General features: G+C 39.7%; 1 protein-coding gene across 1 annotated transcript in view; it reads left to right on the forward strand.

The window, feature by feature from the left end:
• Positions 1 to 18,428, forward strand: part of COL28A1 (collagen type XXVIII alpha 1 chain) — a 312,775-nt gene that overhangs the window by 138,421 nt on the left and 155,926 nt on the right. Inside the window, exons 12-14 of the mRNA XM_033931029.1 lie at positions 679 to 747; positions 2,162 to 2,230; positions 8,636 to 8,704. Of these exons, the coding sequence (XP_033786920.1) occupies positions 679 to 747; positions 2,162 to 2,230; positions 8,636 to 8,704 (207 nt within the window). The remainder of the gene's footprint in view (positions 1 to 678; positions 748 to 2,161; positions 2,231 to 8,635; positions 8,705 to 18,428) is intronic.

The following is an 18,428-nucleotide window of genomic DNA, read 5'->3' on the forward strand; positions in this document are numbered from 1 at the left end:
AGTATTGTACACATGTATTGCTGGGTATTTTTGCCTTTTGTTGCTTACTGCTTGGCTGTTGTACATTTCTTCTGTGCACTGTTCCTCTAATAAACATATATTAAAAAAAAAAAAAAAATTGAATTGATTCAGATAATACTTGTTTGTATTAAATATTTAATAACTGTTTTTGGGAATTTGAGTTATCCAATAGGCAGCTATTTAACTAACGGGAACAAAATCCCCAAGCTTAGGCTTTAGGTTAACTCATTTTAATTAAGGACATCTTGAAAACCTGACTGGCCTGTGGACCCCTTTGAGTACCCTGTCCTATAATCTAGAGCAGGGGTATCCAACCTGCAGCCCGAGGGCCGCATGTGGCCCCATGAAGGATTTTGTATGACCCTGATCGAGGGCGATGCAGTGTTTTCCTCTGCTGCCCCTGGGAGTTTACCATCTTGCCAGCTCCCTCCTGTGTCTTGCTGCAGCGTTTGCGCATTTGTGCGGCCCCAGAAACATTTTTATTGGCCAATGCGGCCCAGGGAAGCCAAAAGGTTGGACACCCCTGATCTAGAATATATTATGATCTCAAAAAGCTGTCTTATTAGTTACTATGGCCAACGATTCCTAAGCGCAATAAGGAATATTTGTATTGATTAGACGTGCATAGTCACCAAGCATATTTTTTTCTGCTTCCAGGGTGAACCTGGCTCTTTTGGTCCTGTTGGTCCTGTGGGTGCTCCTGGAATTGGGCATCAAGGTCCTAAGGTATGTATGAGTAAAATCTTACCAATTGATATTTAGAGAGATTTAACTGAGTAGGAAAGGCTCCTGCCTTGTTAAATAACTCTGTTTGGTCCAAACAATAATATTCAGCTATACTTATCTACCAGTATGCAATGCTGCTGCCCAGATAACTAGCTAAGTGACATGTTTGAGTGCCGGAAATGGGATCAGGAGTATTGGTAAGATGTTTAAGTGCTGGGAGGGGGATCGGATGTGCAATGAGAGGGAATGGAGTTGGAGGGTTGGGGGGAGAGCACAACTGTGGTCATGGCACATTTTTATGTGTATTTTCTGGTCCCGCTCTGAATTACATGCTGGGGCATAAAAAGCAGTGTTAAGCCTGGTTAGTTATTTGGGTACCGGAACCAAATACTGGCCAGACCCTTATTATTTCCAGCAGCTCGCAAGGATTGGATATTTACTACCATTAGCTGGTTCTAATTCACCCCATGGTTCTCGGTACTTAAAGATCACTAATTGTTACATGCTGAATATTGGTTTATTAAATTATAAATAGTAATGAACTAGAAATACCTTTTACAGCTCATGACCTTTGGAAGATGGAAGCAGTGCCTTTACCCACTGAGCCACAGGTGCTTTCATGAAAAGGCATATTAGTGACAATGTATAAAACTCAGCTTTGGAGAATGTGGTGAAAACAGTTAGCTTAGCAGGGTTTTAAAAAAGGTTTGGATAATTTCCTAAAAGAAATTATTAAGATGGACTTGGAAAAATCCACTGCTTATTTCTAGCATAAAATTCGTTTTACTTTTTTGGGATCTTGTCAGATACTTGTGACTTGGATTGGCCACTGTTGGAAACAGGATACTGGGCTTGATGGATCTTCCCAGTGTGGTAACTCTTATATAGAGGGAAGGGGGGGTTGACTTGTGCCATGCTTATGCCATGTTTGAGTACCGGAATGGGGATCAGGTGTATTGGTGATATTTTTAAATGCTGGAAGAGGGATTGGATGTGCAATGGGAGAGAATGGAGCTGGAATGTAGGGGGAGAGCACAACTGTGGCTATGGCACATTTTTATGTGTTTTTTCTGGTCCTGCATTGCATTACATGCTATGGCAAGTAGTGCAGATGCTCCTCACTTTCTACCTCTGCATATAATGTGGTGTCTGTGTGGTAACTCTCTAATCAGTACACTAAATGCAGGGCAGATGAAGGTCACATTCACTGCATTCACCTCACAGACTTTTTACTTCCTGCATATTAATGTTTGCATTAAATGTTTGGTAAGTGTAAAAATTACTGTACTTTAGTAAAGGGTCCCCTGTGTTGCACAGGTATGTATATTGATGTCTTATATAGAGAAGTAAATAACAATGATAAAAAACTGATATGACAATTAAACATTTTAGGTTTGATGCTTCATTTTATTAGGGTGAAAAAGGTGAGGAAGGAAGAATTGGTCCCATAGGGCCTAATGGAATCGGTGAGCCAGGATTACCTGTAAGTAACTATTTGTATCAGATGAAAAAGAAACCCAACAACAAATAAAAGAAACCCAACCTTATTTAAAATAGGTTGAAAAACTTGTACATGCAGATTGCATTGCTGGAGTGCCTATAAATAACCTCCCTAACTACTGCTTTATTGTTGTATAGAATGGAAAATAATATTTATATCAAGAATACAAATTATTACATTACCAAGAGGATATAACAAACACAGAAATGTTTTTTTAAAATTTGAAAGTTCTTTGGAATTTTCTGATCATATTTCTCTAGTACAGAGATTGAATAGTTTCCAATCAGTTGAATTTTTAGGATTTCTGCAATGAATATCCATGAGATATATTTACATAATGGCATATATTTGAATGTTCATGCATATTCATTATGGTTAATCTGAAACCCAAACAGGCTAGGAGGTACTGAAGGACATAAAATGATATGATTATATTACTCCAGAATGGATTTAATCTGCACATGTGGAGGGCCATTTTCGAAAAGGGTGTCTAAATCTGACTTGGATGTTTCCCTCAAAACGTCCAAATTCAGAGGTGGAGAAATAATGCCCATTTTCAAAACCGCTGGATGTCCAAGGGGCCACATACACATGCCAATAGAGCAGTAGGACACCTTAGAGCACTGTTTCTCAAATCAGTCCCTCTTGCCAGTTAGGTTTTCAGGATAAACACAATTAAAATGTATAAACTTGATTTGCATACACTGCTTCCATTATATGCAAATTTATTTCATGCATATTCATTGTGGATATCCTGAAAACCTGACTGGCAAGCGGGTACTCCAGTACCGAGTTGAAAAACACTGCCTTAGAGGGCACTGCTGTGAACTTCATATAAAGGACGTAATGTGTACATCTCACCATAACCCTCTAATAATTTATGGTGAGCCCTCCAAAACTTCCCCAAAACCTATTATACATACCTGTCTACCACCCCAATAGATCTTATGGCTGCAGGTGGCATCTATATGGCAGTATAGAAGGATTTTGGTGGGTTTTGGTGGGCTCACACTTTCCACCAATAATGTACTGGTCAGAAGGGCTTATGGGCCTGGGTCCTTCCCTCTATGGCTCATTAGCCCATCCACCAGGCTACTTAAGGCACTTGTGTGATGTTCTACTAACCTTTCCCATATCTTGAGACAGGTATGTACTACTTCATTCATATTTTTTGGGAGGTGGGATGTGGTTAATAATCACTGTGGAAGTGCGTGTGTGTGTGTGTTCCATCCAGAACATTTTGGGAAAGATTTGATTATAGTTACAGGATGTCCAAATCTAAGAAGCCCAAAACCTGCCCATAACCCACCTCCCAACACTCCCCCTGGATCTTTGGACACACAGCGGCTAGAACGCCTTGCAAGTTGTCCAGAAAAAATGGTTTCAAAAATTGGCACTTGGACATCCCAGTGATTAGGATGTCCAAGTGCTGATTTATGATGGTTTTTGGATGCCTTTAATTTTATGATTATGAGCCCCATTATGTTTTGTTCTGGACAATAAAATTTTTTGAAAGATGTCTCTCCCTCCAATATCTCAAAATTTTGAACTGCTGTTTTAGCTTTGTGCATTGTGATGAAACACATATTTTATGGGAAGCAAAATACTGCTTTCAAGAACATTTTTTTTACGGGGCACTTTGTTTTGAAGTGGCCTTCTTTACAAACTGCTTACTTCAGCCCAGTAATAATAAAGGTGTCAGTTTACTCCAGTTCAGGATTTAGGTGCAGTTCCTGAAAAATACATATACTCGTACAGGTGAAGAAAAATAATCTATTGTGAGCCTCAAAAATGCTGTTTAGGCAACACTGGAGTGGAGTAGCCTAGTGGTTAGCGCGGCAGACTGTGAACCATAGAAATATGGTATGCGGAGGCATGGGTGAGAGGGTCACAAGGAGAATGGCTGCTCCCCCAAAACAAATTTCAAATAAAAACAGTGCTTGCCTCTCCTGTTACTGGGTCCACTCCCTTCACAGGCCTGTCTCCCCTCCTCTCCCGATCATCCTCTTACAGCATTTCAAGTTTGGCGACAGACAGAAGGACTCTCACCTGTATAAACAGATGAAAGCACATAGGACCATTTTCCTGTGTACACTGCTGCTGCTTTGCCAGCGATGCCCCCTCTGAGGTTAATTCCTCTATCAGAGGGAGTGTGATCAGCAGAGCAGCAGCAACAAGTGCTAACATAGATGTTGTCTTCATTCTAAGGATTTTAACAAGCTCTGCCCTACCCCATCCCGTCTTAGCTTACCCAAACAGCTGAGTCACTGACCTTATATGACTATAAAACAATCCTAGGAAGACTAACCCCCTCTTTTACAAAGGTGTGCTATACTTTTTAGCGCGTTCTAAATATTAGCGCACACTACACACGCGCTAAAAGCTAACACGTGCATGTTATCCTATGGACACATTAGTGGCTAGTGCACACGTTGATTTAGTGTAAGCTAAAACGCATAGCACACCTTTGTAAAAGAAGGCCTGAAGCTAATTCAAAATACAGCTGTCCGTTTAATCTTCAGGTTGAAAAAACAGGAACATGTCAGCCCTTACTACCGTTGACTGCACTGGTTGCCAATTGAAGCTAGAATACTTTTCAAATTTGCTTGTATTTGTTATAAATTGCTATCTGGATTATCTCCATCTTATCTTTTTTCTCATTTTGAATTGCACAGTCCGACTAACTCTACTCAGCGCTCTGGTTTATTTACTTTTCTTAATCCCAAAAGTTGCCGTTATAAAAATTTTTTCGATAGAACCTTGGCCTATCAAACAGGTAAAGTTCAAGTCTGGTTAGATGAAATGATTCGACAGACTGCATCTTATTGTACTTTCAGGAAATTAGTTAAGACTTATTTGTTTAAAAAAATTTGTTACTTGATTGATGATTATACCATAGTATTCATACTATAGTTTTATAAAACGGTATATTGTACTGTGGCTTCTTATGTGTTCTGTTTCATCACTGAATTGTTCAATTTTCTTACTTTGTGAACCGCCTAGAACTCTTTGGGTGTTGGCAGTATATAAAAATAAAGTTATTATTATTATTACTATGTGGATTTTACCCCTTACATCTCTCAGAGCCCTTCAGCCTCGCATTGGCACTATTTTACAAAAGTCGGCTCCCCCTGATGTCAAAACCTCTGATGGTATACCAAGAATCTAACGACCAGGATTCAAAATCCACTGACACTTCTTGTGGCCTTGAGCAAGCCACTTAACCCTTGATGCCTTAATAACAAGCAGGGTCCTTTTTACTACAGGACTCTAAGCCCATAATTCATGATTAGTGCCTAAGAGCAGGTTAGTGCAAAACACATTAAAGTGTTTTACGGTATTTTATGTTAGCGCATGGTACTCTGTTGCCTATTTTTGTAAAATATTTTTGGAGGAGGCAGGGCATAGTCAGATAGTGGACATTCCTGTTATCCAATTAGTGCATTAGGATTACCATGTGCTAACTTGATAATGCACGGTTAACACTGGAGAACCTAGAGCCTCCTAAATAGGAGATGGCAAGTGCTCCTGTGTTAAATTTTTCCAGGTGCTGCACACTAATGGAAAAAAAAAAAGAAAGAAAAAAGCCCCCTACTTAAATCTTATACACAATGGAGAGAAGGAAAAAAAAAAAAATCATACAGAGTGCCAGCATATTTCTGTAAGTATGACTCTTCTCTAAAAAAACCTCTTCCAAAGCATGGGGGTTTTACACAGAAAGTTTTATACAGAAAGTAAATGCCTTTAAACTAGGCAAAACACACAGGAAAGTCTCATATTAGAATGCACTAAACCCAGATTTCACTGCATCGTAGTAAAAGATCCCCTTAGATTATAACCCCTCTGGGGACACGGAAATACCTAGTGTACCTGAAAAGTAGCTCACTTTGAGCTACTATTGGAAAGGCATGAGCTAAATACTAAAATTAAATAAAACCCTTTAAATGAAATACTAAGACCTTTGTGATAAAATAGAACAACTTATCATAAAATAACCCAGCTTAATGATAGCCCATATTGCTAACTTCTCCCCTAATAGGGTTTTTTAAAAAAAATTAAAGATTAGTGCATGTTATTTGCCCCAGGACCCACTTTATTCCTATGAGTTCTGCAGCATATAATATGCATTAATTTTTAGGACAAGACCCCTTAAGATCTGAGAAGAGAACCAAGAGACTGGGTAGCAGATAAGGAAAAGAAGAAAGGGCTGGATGCCCTGGGGCTTGAATGACAGGTAATGAACTGGGGTTGGTGGGGGAATAAAACTTGGAGAAAGGTAAATGAGGGCTGAGGAAAGGTGAGAATGAAAGATGGAAAACTCATATCTTTATGTAAGTGAGATATAAAAAGGAGGAAACTGACCTTTTCTCTTTCCCAATCAATAGACACAAGACTTGAATTTAGTTTCTCCACTGGTTAGAGCAGGGGTGTCCAACCTTTTGGCTTCCCTGGGCCGCATTGGCCGAAAAAAATGTTTCTGGGGCCGCGCAAACGCTGCAGCAAGACAGAGGAGGGAGCCAGCAAGATGGTAAACACCTGGGGGCAGCAGAGGAAAACACTGCATCGCCCTTGACCGGGGCCACACAAAATACTTCACGGGGCCACATGCAGCCCTTGGGCTGCAGGTTGGACACCCCTGGGTTAGAGGATGTAAATTTAAAAAAACCATCAACATCTTTTCTCATATCAGGCAGCATTATGGGGTAAAGATCTAGAATAGGGGTGTACAACCTGCGGCCCCGTGAAGTATTTTGTACAGCCCATGTCGAGGGCGATGCAATGTTTTCCTCTGCTGCCCCCGGGTGTTTACCGTCTTGCCGGCTCCCTCCTCTGTCTTGCTGCAGTGTTTGTACGTTTGTGTGGCCCCAGAAACATTTTTTCGGCCAATGCGGCCCAGGGCAGCCAAAAGGTTGGACACCTCTGATCTAGAACAATTATGCTTACTAATACTTATGGGGAATTTAGGAAACACTCAAAAACATATCTGTTCCTGAAGTACTTTGGTAGCTGATTTGTACAATCTTATTTCACAATAACTGATCTCTAGAGCTGTTAATCACTAGCTTTTACTTTGTTAGTTTTACTTAATTTGTAGCATTTATAACCATTGTAAACTGCATAGAACTTCACGGTCCTGCGGTATATAAACTGTTATTATTATTATTATTAGAAGGAGAAAGAAGGGGAGAATGAAGGAAAAAGGGAAAAAGCTTAGCTACTGAGTGGAGATGCTCAGAAAAGAGAAATAGGGAAAAAATATTAAGGTGAACAATCAATGTCAGACCCTGGAAAAGAACTTAAATGACAACACAAGGAAAGTTGAAAGAAGAGGCTAGGACCAAATGGATTGGAATAGTAAAATGCCCATACAAAAAAATGGCAAAACACATTTTATTTTCAGTTAAATGACTGGAATATGTAAGCGTTTTAAATTTGCAACCCTGATAACTTTATATTTTACAAAGTACATAAAGAAAAATATTTGTTTCTCGGGTGTTGCATTGCATTTAGACTTATTGTTTTGTAAAAAGAGACAGTTGAGGTGGGATATAATTGTGGTCTACAAAATCCTGAGTGGTGAAGAACGGGTAGTAGTGAGTCAATTTTTTACTGTCTCAAAAATTACAAATACTAGGGAACACTCAATAAAATTGCATGGAAATATTTGTTCACTCAACAAAGAGTTCAATTCTGGAACTTGTTGCCAGAGGATGTGGTAACATTTAGACATAGCTACTATTTGGATGTCTTCCAGGTACTTGTGACCTGGATTGGCTACTGTTGGAAACAGGTTACTAGGCTAGATGGATCTTTGGTCCTCAGATGTTGCTGGGTGGGGGCTGAGAAGCCCTGAGCAATATAAGATTTTCTGTAATGTAAACTCATCAGGGAAGTATACACACTGGATTAGTAAGGGGACTGAGCCGCTTCAGGCATCATCTTGGCAAAAGCGCCAGCACCTCTTCTTTCCTCCCATGTGCCCTTCACCACTACAAATCTTCACCGATCACAAGCAACATCTCTTACCCATTGCTTAAGCTGGCCTCATCCTTCTTTCTGACATCACTTCCTACTCGCAGGGAAGTGATGTCAGAGGGAAGGATCAAGCCAGTACAAGCAGCAGGTAAAAGATACTGCTCACACAGCTGGTGAAGATTTAAAGAGGCACAAAGGGATTCTTTCCTTCAACCTAGTCCCCACTGCCTTGGGAGAGATGGTGTTATAAGGGCATATCTTAAGTTTTTTGTCCAAGGCACATTCAATCCTAGCTATACCACTGCGGCACTGTAGCTTTGGATTTCAGGATCTGAAGCACTTCAATCTATGGTAATTTTTCTCTCTGTTTATGGTATGCAATTTTTCTGAACATCTGTATTTTTTTCTTAGGGGCCTCCAGGTCCAAATGGGCTTCCAGGTGAAAGAGGTTTAACTGGAGAAGGCATTCAAGGCCAGAAGGTAAAATATGTTGCATAATTCACTTATTTTGAAATACAGGTTTTCTAAGCAACTTTGTTCTGAATGGGGATTGGTCTACTCACCCCAGGATTAATTGAATAAACAGGGCTGCCCAAGTCTGGTCCTCTAGATCTACTGGCAGGCCAGGTTTTCAGGATATCCACAATAAACATGCATGAGAGAGATTTGCATACCAGGAAGGCAGTACAGGCAAATCTCTCTCATGCATTTTCATTGTGGATATCCTGAAAACCTGCCAGTAGATCTCGAGGACCGGACTTGGGCAGCCCTGGAATAAAGGAATACTACTGTCAGTGCTGGTAGCCGCATAAACTTTTTTTTTGGGGGGTGGTTGTTTATTAAGGTGAGGTAAAGTTTTGCAGTTATTGTGTATTAGTTGCAGAGATTAACCTACAGTAACTTAAAATCCTTTGTAATTAGGAGCATAGCTAGTATTCTCTCTGCAGATACTGCACAGGGCACACAATTGCTGTTGGATTCTGTATAGCTTGCTTAAATTTGGGCGCAGATCCAGTGGCGTAGTAAGGGGAGGGTGGGGTGGGCAATCCGGCTCGGGTGCCATGTTAGGATCCCTGCTTTCCCGTCTCTTTCTGCTCCTCCCCCTCACCACATGCACTCCCTTCCCTTCCCCCATACTTCTAGTTACATACTTGCGCAACAACTTTAAAGTGTTCCTCGTGACTGCATTGGCTCTACTGCTGATGTCACTTCCTGGTGCCGCACATAGGAAGTGATGTCAGTGGGAGAGCCAAAGGGGTCGCGAGGAGCACGTTGTTGCTCGCAGCGGCGAACAACTAGAGGTGCAGGGAAAGGGAAAGAAGGGTTGCACATGACGGGGGGATTGGGAAAGGAGCAAGAGGGTGGAGATGAGGGTAGGGAGGGGCACCACCACCCCAGGCGCCTCTCACCCTCGCTGAAACACTTTGCAGCTCACAGATCTGTGCATAAACTAATTAGCTAATTAAGCACCAACAATCAATAATTGGTGTTAAAAAGCATTAACTGACAATAATTAGAAGTTTTACCCGGATCTGCTCTATGCCTTATTCTATAGCATGTGCGCCTAAATTTCATAGTGTGCAACTCCAAAGGGAGCATGGACATGGAAGAAGCATGTGTGGGTAAAGGACATTCTCAGAAACTACCCTGTTTCCACGAAAATAAGCCCTACCCCAAAAATAAGCCCTAGTTAAGATTGACCCCCGGAGCCTCCCCACCGAATGCCCCTGAAACTCCCTGACTAGAGAGTTGTGCGGGGACAGAAATCCCACTCATCCTCGACCGTCCCCGCCAGGATCCTCTCCATCCCCATAAAAAGCAGCAATTATTTCTGACAGGATCATCAATTCCACAGTTTCTTTTGTGTTTGCGCTGCTGTTTTCCTTGTAGAATCTCTTTGGTGGAACCCTTTTTTTGTTTTCTGTTCAGATAATTAACTTATAAACCCCCTCTTTTACTAAGGCTGACGTGTCCATTATATTATATGGACGAACCCTGCTTCCAAAGCCTTCCATCTCCGTGGGAGTCCCGTTGGCTAGAGGGGGGTTCTCGTGGGAGTGCCTTGAGCCAGAGGGGGGTTCACATGGGAGTCCCGTGGGTTAGTGGGAATTCCCGCGGGACCCCCGTGAGACCTGCGGGATTCCCCCAATCCCCGTTCCCGTGCAGACCTCTATCCCTGACTCCACCCCTGACATTAGTGCTGCCTGATTTGCTGAAAAATATGGACTCGTTTCAGCAACCCCCACCCCTACTGCTTTAGGAGGCCTCGGAGGTACAGTATGTCAGTCTCATGGCAAGAGGGTTGATGGGGTTGTGCTTGACAGGGGAATGGGAGGAAGGGATAGAAAGATGTTGCACAAGGGGATGGATGAGAAGGGAGGAAAGATGCTGCACATGGTGGGGGTGGGGGGGTGGGGAGGAAGGAAAGAGGAAGAATTGGGGTTGAGGAGAGTAAGGGAGAGATGATTGTTGTACATGAAAAAAATAAGACATCCCCTGAAAATAAGCCCTAGTGCGTTTTTTAGCCCCAAATTAATATGACACTGTCTTATTTTTGGGGAAACACAGTAGGTGCGATGTTATATGCAGGCAAATGCAGGTATTCTACAAGGGTCAGCTGAGAAATTCTCAGCCCAAGCCAAGAAGAGAGTGATGTGGAGCCATGAAACTTACAAGTTATTCCACACTTTTCTTGACACTTTTTGTTTTATTTCATATCATTGGAGGGCCGCCGCGGGAGCGGACTGCCAGGCACGATGGACCCCTTGTCTGACCCGGCAGAGGCAATGCTTATGTTCTTATGTTCATGGCTCCACATCACTCTCTTCTTGATTGGGCTGAGAACTTTTCAGCTACCCCTCATAACTGCCATTAGTTGGGTGTCCCAGATACTACATTTTTATAAACATAGAAACATGATGTCAGATAAAGACCAAAGGGCCCATCTAGTCTGCCCGTCACTCAGGGCTCAAACATCTCATAGCCCTGAGCTTTACACACCCACCTTGTCATCAGTCATCACTCTTCATTTTAATATTACTTTTATGTCTTATATCTTTTTTTTTTATAATTCTTTATTCATTTTCATATTTTACATGAAGTGTACAAAATATTGAGTTACAACTAATGAATACACAATGTAGTTTGAAACCAAAGTAGGAACTTTATTTGGCTTAGGCAAAACAATTACTATTGATTCAGCCATAGTACCTTTAATATCACCTTTTATAAGTTGTGTCTGATATAAATTTAGTAAATATGGGGAAAGGACATTTTGAAATGTTTTATAAAATTCTACTGTATAACCATCACCACCTGGAGCGGATCCAACTCTAAGAGATCTCAACGCTGTTTCTAATTCTTTTAATGATATAGGTTCATCTAAACTCCGTTTTATATGATCAGGAACCTTAGGTCCAATAATTAAATCTAAAAAATTTTTACCATCTTTTTGCCTCTCCAAATAAGGCTCGGAAGAATACAGGTCCTTATAAAATTTTAGAAATTGCTTTACAATTATATCCGTTTGATTGGTTATTATACCATTATCATCTTTTATCCCATTAATGTTAGTTCTTCTTTTTTTTGCTTTAAGATAATTTGCCAATAATCTTCCCGCCTTATTAGAATTTCCATAATACATTGTCTGTTTGGAAAACAAGTCTCTTCTTATCATTTTTGAAGCTAATTCGTTATATTTACCTTTTGCTTTCAAAAGAGCTTGTAATACATCATGTTCCCATTTGCTTACCAATTTAGTTTCTAGTATTTTAATTTCTTTTTCTAACTCTATATACTGTTTTTTAATCTGTTTCCTAACAAAAGCCGAATATGATATAATATGACCTCTCATAGTCGCTTTAAAAGCGTCCCATAAATTTTCAATAGATGTATCTTCCACTAAATTAATTTGAAAGAAATCACTAATTTGTATTTTAAAATTTTCCAAAAATTTTTCATCCACAAGCAATGCATTATCAAATCTCCAAAGAGGTCTTCTATTTTCTAATTGATCTAATTGTAAATCTATCCACACTCCCGCATGATCCGAAATGATAATGGGATCAATGGAAGCCTTAATCATTTGCTGCACCTTATGTGATGAAATAAAAATATAATCTATTCTTGAAAATGATTTATGAACCTGTGAACAAAATGAAAATTCCTGATCATTAAAATGAAGAATACGCCATATATCCTTCAAATCACATGATTGAACCAAATTATCTAAACCTAAAGATTTTATACTTTTACCTGGTTTTTTATCCATTAATGAATCCATTACAGCATTAAAATCTCCAGCCACCACTAAATTAGAAGCAGCCAGTGGTAACAACATACTCTGCAATTTTTTAAAGAATTCTGATTGATTCGAATTAGGGGCATATATATTGAACAACGTGAGGGCATTATTTCCCATACTTATATCAACATGTAGCCATCTTCCATGTGGGTCCGAATTTACTATCTTAAAATTGGCCATACACTTTTTATTTATAAGAATTGCTACTCCTGCTTTTTTACCCTCTGCTGGAGCAAAAAAACATTCTTTCACCCACCCACCCGTTAGTTTCTGTGATTCCTTTATATTAAGATGGGTCTCCTGCAGACAATAAACATCCGCGCTTTGCTTCTTTAAAAATGATAATACCTTTTTCCTTTTGATTACATGATTCAGGCCATTGACATTAATAGAAAATATCTTAAAAGACATAATATATTTTATACTCCTTATCATAATCTTCCTCTTCCCTTCTTCCATAACTAAGATCTAAAAAACTTCTCCCCATGGCACACATTCTTACCTCCAAATTACCCAATCCCTTATTAATCTTTTCCTTAATCATCCTAGTAATATCTTTAATACCCACCTTCTTCCCCCCCTCCCCCCCAATATAATGACTGCTTAAGGACACACATTGGACAGTAATCCCAACTTCCCCCCTCCCCCCCAGGCAACCAATATTTATTAATAACCCCTTTATCCTTTATTGAGACAAACTCACTACCTCTCCACAATATATCTAATTATATCTCTCTTCTAATCATAAAACCTTTTTTCTTTTTTTTCCATTTTAAAGTAATTAATTTCTCTATCTATTATTTAACCTTTAGTCACATAACCATATTTATTAATGCATATCCATTAATGCATTTTTATCATTTCACCAATCTCTAATTCATTCCCCCAACATTTTATTTCATTCAAGAAAATTCTATCATAGTCATATATTTAATAAAAAGTATCATTTTCCTATATCTTATATTATCTAATCCATCTTCTCCTATCCTCTTTTAAATATCCAACAACAAATATCCATCTCTTCATATATTTCTGTTAAAAAAAAAAATTCAATTTTATAAGTTTTTATCCCCTATTTGTATTTAAACATTTGTATTTCATTTTCAAAATAATTATTTTTTTCCCCCTTTTTATATTTCCTCTTCTCCAAATTAAATCCAATCTTTTTAAAACTATATTATCACAACATCAATCTTTACATTCCTTCAGCTACCAATAAATTCTTATCTATCTTTCTTTTATATTATTCATTTTCCTTTCCTTTACTTGCATTTAAATATCATATAACTTGTCCTTTCTATCATTAGTCCATTCTGCAATCTTTTCCTTATTGTCCTTTCATTCTTTACTTTCTCCTTTTCTGACTTATTAAATAAACTGAATTTTCATATTTATTTCTTATCTCCATCCATCCACTCTTAAAGACTTTTGACTGCCAATTGTCATTTATTATTATTTTTTTTTTATAATATCCTTTTAGTCTATCAGTCCTGCTTTCTTCTTCTTCACATCTATTTATTTTCCTATTCAGTCTTCACTTTTCCTTTTGTGTTAATTTGTCCAGTCCTTTAATCCTTCTTGTTCATTCTTTACTCCAACCATCCATCTTTCAGTCTCCTAAAAGTTCAGTCTAATAACTTCACTTTAATGTCTTTCCAGTCTATCCTTCTTTCTACTTTCTTATTTACATTCTTTTATTTTCTTTTTCACTTGTTCATTTTTATTTCCTGTTCTTTGTTGCATATTCTTCTTTTTCCAACAAACAAAAGTCCCATAGTTCTTTATATTTAATTTTTTGTTCAATATCCACCAATCCAGTCTTAGTATTTATCCCTTCATTTCAACACCCATTGTGCTAAAATGACATAGGTTCTGATTTTGAAAGAAAGGTCTTTAGTTCTTCCGGATCAACAAAATACAAAGATTTATCCCCACAAGATACCCTCATTTTTGCTGGGTAATATAACCCATACTTATATCCTTTTTCCTTTAATTGAGATCTCAGATCAAGGAATTTCTTCCTAATATTTGCTGTATTTTTAGCAAAGTCTGGTAAAAACCATATTTTGGATCCTTTATAGTTTAAGTTTTTATCTTTTTTGGCAGCATTTAAAATTTCTATTGCTTGCTGGTATCTTAACATCTTGAATATTAATGGTCTTGGTCTCCCTTGATTTTCCAGACTCTTTATTGGACTCCTGTGTGCCAGTTCTATTTCCAAAGGCTGTTTGAAATCCAACTGCAATAATCTAGGAATTAAATTTTCTAAAAACTGTATTGCATTTTTCCCTTCCAAATTTTCCTGTATTCCAAAAAGTTTTATATTCTTTCTTCTTCCACAGTTTTCGTAATCTTCCAGCTGACTTTTCAATTGAATTATTTCCAAACTGTCATTTTTGCATCTTTTTCCTTCACATTCTAAGCTCTCCATTTTAACTTCTAACTCTGTTGTTCTTTTATTAGCTACTTCCATTTGTCTGTGTATATTCAGGATTTCTTCCTTCAGTTCTGCCATATTACTCACAGTCTCTGTCAGCATTTGTTTGATTTGCCTCAGTTCCCCCATAACTTCAGCTTTGCTTAACTCCTCCGATACATCAGCAGGAAGCGGAACCTTACTCGGGGTAATTTGATCCTGCTTCTGCCTTTTCACCGCCCCTCCGGTTTCACTTTTACTCTGTCGGGTGCTCGCCATGCTCCCGCTGTCCTTTCCGATGTTTTCAGCCGAAAACAGTTTAAAAGGAAAATCTTTATTTATTCAACGGTTGCCCAGGTAAGAGGAGCACTGCGATCACACGACCATTTTGTGTGCGTGCTAAGCCACGCCTCCATGTCTTATATCTTTAAAAATAAATATGACTTAAATGTGACTTATCTTTTACCCCCTCTTTTACTAAGGTGCGCTAACCGATTAGCGCGCGCGAAACGCTAACGCATCCATAGACTAACATGCACGCTTTAGCGTTTAGCACGCGCTAAATCAATTAGTGCGAGCTAATCGTTTAGCGCACCTTAGTAAAAGAGGGTCTCAGTTTTGTTAACTCAATAACTTTTCAGCCTCCAATAGCCAGGGGATATTTATTTGTACCTGGCATGCACATGTTTCACCATTATCAGCTTTGTCAAGGATAATTCCCTGGAAGCATACATACATCACTATTACAGTAGTTTATATTTTCTCAAAAAGCCACCCTCCTATCATATCTTACATTTTCCTATTTATTTGTCTCACTTACCCTTTTGCCACATTGCTTTTCTCTCCACTACACTATCGGTGAAAATGGCCACGGCGTTTTTCTCAACCCCTTTTAAAGGGACTTAGCTCCTCCCTTTTATTGTATATCAACCAATCCTCTCCTAGACTGAGTTACAACAGTGACATCCATTCAATCTCTAGAAAAAACACTTAATTATAAGGAACAATAATGAATATATAAACTATATATAGTGGCACTGTTAGGTTTAAATCTAGAGATTGAATGGATGTCACTGTTGTAACTCAGTCTGGGAGAGGATTGGTTGATATATAGTAAAAGGGAGGAGCTAAGTCCCTTTAAAAGGGGTTAAGAAAAACACCGCCCTTTACAGAACACTAGCTTAGTTCAGATCATCCCAGCACCTAACTTTGGACACATTTATTGCATTCCCCCTTTTCTGTACATGCATGGTAAATACATCAGCAGATAGTGCAATAAGTTTATCTGATTTATCTGCCACTGCATTAAATTTAAATTTTAAAAACCCTAATTCCTTCCAGCAATATCCTTTACAGTAGTGTTTCCTAAGTCAATCATGGGGTACCTCTTTGTCAGTCAGGTTTTTGGGGAATCTACAATGAATATGCATGGAATTGATTTGTGTACACTGCCTCTAGTATATACAAATCTCTTTCAGGCATAGTAATTGTGGAAATCCTGAAAACCTGTCAGGCAAGGAGGTAATCCAGGACTGACTTGGGAAACACTGCTTTATAGCATCTCAGACTCTCTCATATCCCCCTGATTCTCCTTGCTCTTGCAAGCAGCAATTTTTTTTAATACTGTTTTTCCCCCCCCAATAAGACACTGTCATATTAATTTTGGGCCCAAAAAAGGGACTAGGTCTTATTTTCAGGGAGGTCTTATTTTTTTTTTCCATGTACTGTACAAGGATTATGTCTCCCTTCCTCTCCTCCACCTCAATTCTTCCTATTTCCTTTTTCTCCTTCACATGTGCAGCATCTTTCCTCCGCTCCCTCCCATCCCCCTGTGCAGCAGAACCCTTGCAGCCTATATCCCTCCCTCCCCTTGTGCAGCAGAACCCTTGCAGCTTATATCCCTCCTTTTCTCCCATCTCCCCGTGGAGCATTTTTAATCCTTCCCATCCCCCCCACCACCGCACCTCACCCCCCGCGCCCTGCTGACCCTCTCATCTCTCCCAACCATCCGAACCCCAATAGTGAGTCCGAAATACAGTACCTTATAACAAAGCATATAGTCAGCAGCACAGACCCCATCACAGCTTTCTCATGCCCGGGCATTCCTCTGCCACATTGGAGATGATGTCATCAACAATGCGGCAGAGGAACACCCGGGCATGAGAACGCTACGATGGGGCCTGTGCTGCCGATGATGCGGTTTGTTATAAGGTGCTGTATTTCGGTCTCGCGGTTGGAATTTGGATGGGTGGAAGAGATGGAAGGGTTGTGGGGGGAGCGCTGCTGCCACCGGTGACTAGGGCTTATTTTTGGGAGAAGGGCTTATATTAAGACCTACCCCCAAAATCATGCTAGGGCTTATTTTTGGGGTAGGTCTTATTTTCGGGGAAACACGGTAGTAGCCAAACCCTACCTACACCTCCCTCCCACCAATCCCTCAATCCCTCCCACCCTCAGATCCTCTTCCCAGCATTTACCAGGGTGTCCTTGATGGGTTGGTTTCTGGCAGGAGTGATTCCAGATGCTTCTGCCCTGTTGTCAGTCTTAGTAGTACAGCTAGGGTTAAACTGCAAATGAGAGCAATTTAATAAACAGGTTTCTTAGTATTAAACTGAGCAGAAGGAGCAGAAGGAGATAAAATCCTCTGCTTCTGTCACATGGCTTTCAGTCACTTTGGGGAAGAATGAAGAGAGGCAGAGAATTGCCACCATGCTTCTATTTGATAGAAGATGGAGTGATTGGCACTTAGTTGAAGTTTTTCTTTCATGGGCTGGATAGCAATGAGAGACAGCATGGTAATCTGGCACTGCCTGCCCACTATTTTTGTTATCAACAGATATGAGGGGGCATGGCCATAGCAAGCTATGTGTGGCTGATGCAGCCACAGAGGACACAAAGAAAGTTGTCCTTTGGCTTCCTTTATGTTGGCGTCACCAAAGTGAGCAGGGCAGGAGTGCACCACTTCGGTTGGGGGTGGGGGGGTGTCATACAGGGCATATTTGGTGCTTGTGATGTTCCTTGGAGGGAGTATCTGGTTGTTTGTCTGTTGCATTTTTCTATTTTGGGGGGTTGGAATGAGGGGAATCATGGCTTATCTTTGTTATCTGGGCTACTTTAGGATTTTATTGATCAGGGTTAACTAGATAATTTTAGCCAGTCACTGGAATTCTTTGCCAGATGATGTGGTAAAAGCAGTTAGCATATCCGGGATTGAAAAATGTTTGGACAGATTCCTTGAGGAAAGTCCATAATCTGCTACTATTTGGAATTTTGCCAAGTACTAGTGATCTGGATTGGCCACTGTTGGAAGTAGAATATTGGGCTAGATGGACCCTTGGTCTAACTCAGTTTGGCTATTCTTATGTTCCTATGACCTGGTTTATCCAGATACTTTTAGCCAGTCACTTGAATATCCAGGAAAACTCTGTGTGGGCAATGATTTACCTGGATAACATTTTTTGGGTAAGTAGGGAGGAAATTTCATA

This window comes from Geotrypetes seraphini, chromosome 2, assembly GCF_902459505.1.
Source record: "Geotrypetes seraphini chromosome 2, aGeoSer1.1, whole genome shotgun sequence".
NCBI lineage: Eukaryota > Metazoa > Chordata > Amphibia > Gymnophiona > Dermophiidae > Geotrypetes > Geotrypetes seraphini.